Source organism: Ranitomeya variabilis, chromosome 1 (genome assembly GCF_051348905.1).
Source record: "Ranitomeya variabilis isolate aRanVar5 chromosome 1, aRanVar5.hap1, whole genome shotgun sequence".
In the NCBI taxonomy this organism is placed as follows: Eukaryota; Metazoa; Chordata; class Amphibia; order Anura; family Dendrobatidae; genus Ranitomeya; species Ranitomeya variabilis.
In genome coordinates this window covers 313,190,667-313,200,076 of record NC_135232.1, presented here as the reverse complement: position 1 = coordinate 313,200,076, position 9,410 = coordinate 313,190,667, and the positions used below count along the sequence as shown (strand labels likewise).

At 39.4% G+C, this 9,410-nt stretch overlaps 1 protein-coding gene across 1 annotated transcript; it reads left to right on the top strand.

The window, feature by feature from the left end:
• Nucleotides 1-312: 312 nt before the first annotated feature.
• Nucleotides 313-4,245, top strand: LIF (LIF interleukin 6 family cytokine). The gene is made up of 3 exons (XM_077280877.1): nt 313-371; nt 1,053-1,240; nt 2,799-4,245. The coding sequence occupies exons 1-3, from the start codon at nt 356-358 to the stop codon at nt 3,255-3,257; spliced, it is 663 nt and encodes a 220-aa protein (XP_077136992.1). The 5' UTR covers nt 313-355; the 3' UTR covers nt 3,258-4,245.
• Nucleotides 4,246-9,410: the final 5,165 nt, after the last annotated feature.

Genomic DNA, 9,410 nt, shown 5'->3' with positions numbered 1-9,410 from the left:
TTTTTTTTAATCACAACTTTTTTCCATAAGCCACCTCTGCACTTTCTGAAATTAATCAGTGAAAGGAATAGACTAAATCACAGCCAAAGTGTATGACTGCGGACGTGAATTAGGGAATTCCCAGATTATTATGAAACATGATGAAAATGAGTGTGCATTAGTAAACTGGAGCATGTTGGAGTAATGTTCAAAAGGAAAAAAAATGAATGAATGTCACTTCCTGAACATACTGCTAGTTGATTGGTTCAGTGGGATGGGACGGCTATATAAGTCATGCCTTTGTAAAAATGTTAGTAAGAAACGCTACAGAAACCAGCTATTCCGCAGTTCTGCCCAGGGGGGGCTTGAGAGTAGAATGCAGCTTGTGGCAGGTAACTTTCATTCCCCACACTCATATTCATCCTTACTCTGCTTCTTTAAGAAAATGACATACTAAACTTTATAAAATATGTAATCAGCAGATTGCCAGACAAGGAGCTAGGGCGTTTTAAGGCTGTTAACAGCAGTTCAGCATGTTAGCAGGGTTTTCTTTCTACAACTGTAAATTTAACAAGTTCTCGTAGACACGTCCGGGCACATGTTCGCAGCACATACTTGCCTAGCTGTGATCTAGCACAGTGGTTTAGTGGTTAAAACACTGGAGACAGAATTTGGAAATGTGGTACTCATTCATATCTTCTACCTCTGCCAAGGTTTTCTTTTCTTTTTTTAAAACAATTGGAGAGTGAAAAAATAAGATAAAGATTTTTTAACACATTAGCACTAAAAGCAACTACGACACAAGATGCATTTTCTGACATACTGTTTTTATATTTTGTACTTACTGAAAAAGTATATTTAACCCCATAATTGAACATGAAAAACTGTTCCGATACTTCAACCCTTAAACAGCCCTCACCGCAAATGTTATAAGGAGTTTTCTGGCTACTTTGTATGTTCTCTCGTTATAGCATAGAGAAGTTGCATGTCTCGTCTGTCACTGGGATGAAAGCAGACTTCTCAACAGAATAATGTGAAACATATGTTTTTTTTTCTTTTTTTCTTCTGAACAGGGATTGTGCAACTACTGATCTTCCAACACTTGGCTCTGTTAATGGCAAGGGCAAAGCCATTAAATGATGTATCCTCCCTCTACGCATATGCTAGCAAATGTAATGGCAGCATAACCTCCATCATGTCACAGATCCACTCGCTGATAATGAATATGCACTTGAAAGCCAAGGAACGCTTTGATATTTATGTAAGTATAGAAAAATTATAAAAAGTTTGGCTGTTCTAGAGAAAACTGCCAGCAAGTAAGAATGATTAAAGGCGATATGTCACATTCCTGCCGAGTTATGTATATTGCATCACCAGGCATCATTCATGGAACATTTCCTGCTCTCTGACAATAGGTTGGGTGATATCTTAAGACATTCTGACAGCCTATCAAATAGTTGACAGCAACTTTCGTGGAGATAGCAGATATACAAGAAAGATTTATAAGAAATAAAAGCTGATATCTTTGTACCAGAAAGAGGAAGACGTTGATAATGTAATAGATCTTAGAAGATGGGCAGTGTTAAGGGAAAATGCATTATTTAATATGTGAAGAAAGTATTGGCTAGAATGTTTTTAACCCCTGATAATGAATGGTGTGACAAAAACAAATGAATAGATAAATCAATATTACAGAATGACATCAACTGTAAATGTTGACACTCTACAAGAAGTATTACAAGTAACTATAAAGGATAAAAACAACACTGGGGGAGTTTTTTTTTCTACATAATCACATGAGTTACTGGCTGAAAAGCATTTTTACAATAGGGTTTCTTTAAAAATGTTGGACCTGTTTAGCCTTTACAGCCTCTATGTATTGTAATACATTGCAGACTTCAGGATATGTTAAAGGGGTTATCCTGGACTTTGCGTATGGGGCTAAGAACTTACGAGCAGGTAGTTTCTAATTATTTTTGCTTGTTCTGCCCGGTGACGATTTCTGCCAGCTCTATAGTGGTCACGGACAGCACCTGCCAGCGATTCTCCTGCTACTGGTGATGTCAAGTTGACAGAGCAGTTTCTCCTCTTCCACTCTGCTCTGTCAAAGGGACCTTATGGCCGATGTAATGATGATTGACAGCCAGCTTCCTGCTGCGTAACTGTGGAGATCTAGCTGTCAGTCAGCATGATGTTGGCAGTGATGTCAAACAAGAGTCTAAAAGAACTGCTCTGTTGAAGTGAGGTCAGAGGATGCAGGAGAATCGCCGCTTGAGCCAGAAGAGATCTTCGCCGGGCAGAACAGGCAGATAGTTAGCAACTACCTACCGAAAAAATCTAAGCCAAATACAGAAAAATAACCAAAGTTTTGGATAACTCCTTTTACAATCAAATCCAAAAGTGAGATGATTTGACAGCAAGGTTTGTAATGCTTATCTCTCTGCTTCCGAAAGATCTTCAAATCTGATTTATGACTAATTTAAAATTCAACTTCGATGCAGTCATACATCAGCCTACAAGGTCGTTTTGCTATAAACCATATAAACCAAATGGTACCTTTTTTTTTTTAATGAAACCAACTGCAAAATGTGTTTTAGCCAGTTCTCTAAGATTTATCAATGCCATTAACATCCACCATATCCTGTCCACTTATACTTTATTTTTTACTGCCCTCCAAAAGCGTAGCATATTTGCTCTTCATTTATATAGATATCACAACATGTTTATAATAGTAAAAACAAAATAATATGTCTACAAAGGCAGCATATAAAATGTTGAGAAAAAATAGCAATCATATATATGACTTTACTTTTTTTCAGGCCCACAGTCAAAATTTCCATTCTGTGGACGTTAGCACCGTGTGTCACGCACATCACAATGAATTTTTTCTATTCAGTGCAAATAGCACTAGCAGTGAAGAGGATAAACTGAGCGAACTGTACAAGACCTTTCATTACATGAACACAGCAATGGGAAATATTACTCAGGACCAAATGAATCTGAATCCCAGAAATAGTATTTTGCACAAAGAGCTAAATACGAGCAAAACAGAGATTGCAGCTGTTATTTCAAACTTATCTTGTGTCCTAAGCAAAAGGTATAACGTACCTAACATAGACATGTACTACAGCATAAACGCTAAAGAAAGAACAATGGAAAAAAAGAAAAAGGGATGCAAAGTACTTAGGAAATATAAGCACTTTTTGACACAAGCAGCAGAAATCACAAGTGGCTGGGAGGTAAAGGCAGAGAACACTCAGGACCCTTCTTCCGATTGACAAACATTGAATCCCAGGTAAAAGGGGCCATTGTCGAGCCACAGATTGAAGGCTGTCTATTGGCAGAGCAGAATCAAACACGCTCACCAAGTCTTCCTACGGTCACCATTGGAGGATCGTGGATTATTGTTGCGTATTTGCTTTAGGCTTTGGGAACAAAACTACTTGAACTCTTTGCTTAACATATAACTCCAAGTATGGAAAATGGCTTTGAATACAGTGTGCCTCTCACTGTTATATGATATGACTTTGAAAACTGGAATATGCCGCGAACCAGATGGGACTGACTTAAGCACATGACCAATTGTGTTTAATCACAAAGAAATGAAGATAATGAACTATGTTTGAAATCCTTAAAGTAAAAGAAAACTTTAAGGAATGGTTGAAATTGAGTTAAAATGTTTATTTATATATTTATTATTTAACATTGCTTTTGATATTTATAAAAAATAACTCCAAAAGGTGAGTTTTTGTTCTCTTTTCAACTTGAAAAGTGCTGTCTTCTGTAAAGGAAATGTTATTTAACTCTCAATATTTATTTATTTATAAACATCTATTTATTTTCTATGGATCTTTTTGTTTAAATTGTGTCAAATGATATTTCAGCTTCTTAATAATGATGAAAGACTGTGGTCTTCAAATTGTGCCAGTGGTCTTCAACTAGTGGACCATTATGCTGGCAAGCTACAGTTTGGAGACCACTGCTGTAAAGGCCTTAACATTTCAGTAATAATATTTGATCAATTGAATATGTTTATACACCTTACTGTTGTATCATACAAGTCTAGATTTACCAGAGATGCATCCTGTCCTGTGGCACTTAACAAAATCAGGTTTGGCAGCATCAATGCAAGTCAATGATGTATTGCTGTATGCTCAGGAAATATTTCACCTGACAATACACCAAGGTTTCATGTTTACAGTGGACATATCTTAAGTAACTGATATAGTATATAGGACCAAAACTGTACTTTAAACTTTTCGTACCATTTACGTTTCACAAAAAAATATTTATATATTTAATATGTTTTGTATTTTTATAATAAATATTTATTTTAATTATTTGTGATATCTCTGTCTATACAGATGTCAATTGTGCAAGTTAAGGTATTACAAACTACACAAAAATGTTTAAATAATAATGAACTACACCCATGTATAGCATATAGTGTTGTAGATTTTACTTTAGGAGGATTTTTCTTGGATTTTCCTGGATTTTTTTTATTTAAACTTCCTCCAGCACCTCTGATTGCAGAACAGTTAGGCTATGTGCACATGTTGCGGATTCGTGTGCGGATTTTCCCGTGCAGATTTAGAAAAATCTGCAGGTAAAACGCACTGTGTTTTACCTGTGGATTACCCGCAGATTTACCGTGGATTTCCAGCATTTTTTGTGCAGATTTCACCTGTGTTTTTACACCTGCGGATTACTATTAAGGAACAGGTGTAAAACGCTGCGGAATCTGCACAAAGAATTGACATGCTGCAGAAAATACAACGCAGCGTTTTCATGTGGTATTTTCCACAGCATGTGCACTGCAGAGTTTGTTTTCCATAGGTTTACATGGTACTGTAAACCTGATGGAAAACTGCTGCGAATCTGCAGCGTCAAATCCGCAACGTGTGCACATACCCTTATTCTTTTTTTCCCAGCACCCCTCCATTCCAAAATTATACCTCCCACAGTTATCATGGTGGAAATTTTCCCTTTAACCAACTGGATGTAAACCAAAGAACATTTCTATTATTGGTACGGAGAGGATTATTAATAACTAGTGAAGTGCAAAGTTGCTTGTTTTCACCTATTTAAGAAGATGAGACAATCCCTTTTAAATGGTGGACATTTCTAGGCATTTGAATACTTAGCCACTCTAAGGCCACAATCCCACTATCGGTATTTGGTCAGTATTTTAAATCAGTATGTGTAAACCAAAACCAGGAGAGGAACAATCAGAGGAAAAGCATAATAAAAACACGTCACCACTTCTGTATTTATCACCCACTCATGGTTTTGGCTTACAGATACTGATGTCAAATACTGAGCAAATACTGAAGGCAGGAACATGGCCTGAGGCTTACTACAGTAAAAGAACAATTTTTTTTATACATCACAACATTCATTTGCATATTAGCCCCATGGATATATGTATCTTTAGAATTGCCCTCCAAAAAGTTGTCCATTGCCACATTGTAGGCATCAGTATATTAAAGCAGATGTGTCACCAGATATCAAATACTAATCAAATACATTCATATCGTAGACCTGATGAGACTGGTGTGCATTCTTCTAAAATTCATGTCAGAATGGCTGTATAATCTTCAATTTAATACACTACACAACATTGAAATTGCAACACTAGGAAACGAAGAGTCGTGGAATTATGAAAATCACAGGATTGATAAGCATGGCAATGAAATGCAAATGAGGAAAAAATAGAAGCAGTATTTTCAAAATACCTTGAGTTATTCAGTAATAACACACACAAATTGGCATGCTATCAGTTAGGTTACTAATGGTTGTCTGTTGAATGTTTTGTCACTTGCATGCACTCGGTCACGCAATTCGTCAAGATCCACTGCTGGCAGCTCTATGTAATTGCTGACCAATGTTGTCCAAAAATGCTGCAGGTCATGTAAGCACATTTAAGTTAAGCAGGCTGCTCACAGAAGCCCAAGCAACATGCACCTTGGTATTGCATTGAAAAACAGCTCCTGGGACACTTTGAAGAAATGGACATACCTCAGGTTCCTTGTCCAAGTTAATGTAACACTGAGCTGTTAACTTAGCTTGAATGAAAATTAGTGGGGTCTGACTACTACCATAATCCTGGGATTAAAGCCGGTATGATATTCCCCCGTAAAGGCTTCTTCATTGCAACGCCAATGGGGTCTCATCCGATTTGAAGAATTTCGTGTCATGATCAATTCTCTACTGCAAGTGAAATTAGATGTCACATACCAAGCCTATAGCATTAAACAGTGTCTCTACAAACCATCAGAATGTATTTGTTTGACAATGGACTATGAGCCAGACAGGTGTTCCATTACTTATGCCACGGATCTCAAAGGCTATCATGGTGCAGAGCAAAATGACAATGGAGGCTGGAATGGAGGGCTGCTCTCTTCTTCAGCAATAAGTCCTGCTTTTGTCTTGGATGCAATGATAGTTGAAGATTGGTCTTGAAATTAAGTGGGCAAGGCCATGATAGCAGTAGTCCATGCAAAAAATTCCCTTTATTGACATTTTATGGTGCAGATATGACATTTTGAAAGATATACTTGTTAATAAAATCCAACTTCTCCACTAAGAGTAGCACGGTGACTCAGTGGTTAGCACTGTAGCATCGCAGCCCTGCAGTCCTGGGTTCAAATCCCACCAAGAACAACATCTGCAAGAAGTTTGCCTGTTCTTGAGGTGTTTGTGTAGTAGCCGCCGGATGATTCCTGGAGGGTGGGAAGGAGGCGGACATGACCTGGAGCAGGGGAGCTAGTGTCAGTGGTATAATTGGGAAGAAAGCAGGGGGGACAGGAGAAGGAAAGGGGGGAATGACATGGAGGAAGTGGTCTAGGCAGAGAGAAAGGAGGGGTCAGGAGGAATAAAAAGGATGCGGGGAGGGGCCATAGCCCTCTTTGTTCCCAGGACATCCAGATGACAAGTCCCGCCCACCCACCCTGGAGGAGGAGAAGAATGACTGGGTCACAGTGGCCGCATCAACAATGTCAATAAAGATGTTAATAATACAATATGCATGTGGAGTTATTTTGGCAGTTACCTTTAAGCCCAGGGGAAGGGCAATCCATCGCCATGGTTCCCTGGAGTTTTTCCCCACCGGGGTTTTTTCCTCTCCTCTGACTGGTGGCTGATGGCTCTTTGTGAGCCTGAGGTTCTGTAATGTAATGATAATTTGAGCGTTGGTGGGTCCTCGAAGCTGGCAAAAAAGTATGGAATTCGAGCATTGCGGGGATCCCCTTCATTGGATGGTTATGGTTTGTTGGTGGTCTGGTGAGACTTGGGTGATACCTGACGAGGCAAGTCGGGGTCACATTATTATGGGACCTGGAGGGCCACACAATGTTGGAGGTTGGGTGCGCGGTACCGATGGGTGGGTACCCAACGATGGACGTCGGGTACAGGTTAACAGTGTGGAGGCAACCTCTTCCCTCAATTCATGGTGCTTCCGAGCCTGGGAAAAAACGCAGCTGGAAGTAAGACTGGGAGGGAAGGGGCAATGCCGACGGGACAATCACCAGACCAGGATCGTGGTAGCTTTGAGGGCCCCACCAAGTGTCTTTAAATATTAATAAAATTGGCTGCTGTAGCCATTATTATCCAATAAGACTAGTGATTGTGGCTTGTTTTATTCAAGGGGGGTGAAAGTCACGGGGAGTCGACCTTGCCAGGGTCAAGGTTTCCACTGTGTACTCCGGTTTCGTCCCACACTAAATACATACTAATAGGGAATTTAAATAGTAAGTCCCAATGGGAACAGATATTCTGATGTCTGCAAAGCACTGTAAAAATTAATGACACTATATAAGCAAATAAAATTTAAAAAAAGTCTTATTCAGTGGCTACGGTTCTGTTCACATGTGCGGTGGGTACTCTGAAGTCTCTATTTCAGATTCCACTGGAAATATTGGAGAGAATAATTTAGCATATTGTGCTATTTTGTCCAGTAACATGATTAAAATCATAACTGAAACTCAATGGACCCCATTATAGTCAATAAGGTCCATAAGGCTTCAATTATGCCTGGCATACAAGGGGTCTAACACTGCTGTAAACTTATTAGATTTTCTTATGATCAGTCAGAACGAAATAACGTAGTTAAATATATAGTCTGTCTATTTTTCACTGCACAGCATAAATCATTGTATATACTATACATCAGCACACTGTGCCTAATGAATTTGTGAACTTCAATATCACTATTAGTGATGAGTGAGCATGCTGGAGTATCTTGGGTGTGCTCGTATATTATGTTCGAGTCCCTGCTGCTGCATATTTTTCAGCTGTTGGACAGCCTCAGCACATGTGGGGATTGCCTGTTTGTTAGACAGCCTCAGCACATGCAGGGATTCCCTAACAGCCGCAAATCAAGCAGCCAGAGGGACTTGAATATACGAGCACTTCCAATATACTCGGATAACACCCGAGCATGCTCAGATAAGACGTTATACGAGCATGTTCACTCATCACTAACCGCTGTATTTGTTGAAAACGTAAGCTGCTTAGTTAACATTTTTTTTTATTCGAAAAGCCATGCAATCATACTTAAATGTGTACCTAAATATGGATGGCCCATATCAGTAATGTCTTACCACTCCATGTGCAAAACCAGATCTCATCTCAACTGGGGAAGTGAAAGGAAACCAGGTGTAACTCATAATTAAAACCTTACTTAGGGAAGATAGGTGGATAAGGATGCTCAGACCTGGATGGGGCCAACACCTACAATGTATATTACAATCCATTTGTTCCACAAAGAGGCCATCTCAGCTACATCTGGATTGCATGACTGAGCGGTGACATGATGCAACACTTAATCCAGCAGACACTGATCTGAGCCTGAGAACAGTTGCCTGTGACAGTGGTAACCTCAATCATGTCACCGCAGGTCACTGAAGCTGTGCTCTCAGGCTCAGCTCAGTGTCTCCTGGAGTCACGGCTGAACAGTTGCATCATGTCATCGCTCAGCCATGCAATCCAGATGCAGCTGAGTTGGCGTCTTTGTGGGACAAATGGATTGTTGTGGGACAGGTGGGAAGGAGCCATGGATATTGGCCCTACCCAACTAAAAAATAGATTGCCAATTCTGGCACTTTGCCCAGCTCTTCCTACTTGCCCTGGTATGGGGGCAAGTGGGGTATTTTTAGCTGACATCAAGCAAAGGGGTTAGTAATGGAGAGGCATCTATAAGACACCCCCATTATTAACCCTGTTGTGAAAATTAAATAATGACATACACATGAAAAAGTCCTTAAATTGAACAAAACACAGATAAAAAATCCTTTATTTGAAATAAACACCACCCTATTTTACCCATTTATTACTGTAAATTTAAAAATAATAAAACACCATACTCCTCAACTGTCTGATGACAATCCATTTGTCCCACGAAGAGGCCAACTCTGCTTCATCTGGATTGCATG

Coding starts and splice junctions, on each gene's coding strand:
- LIF (XM_077280877.1), top strand. Junction 1,241..2,798: donor AGGAACGCTTTGATATTTAT/GTAAGTATAGAA, acceptor ACTTTTTTTCAG/GCCCACAGTCAAAATTTCCA.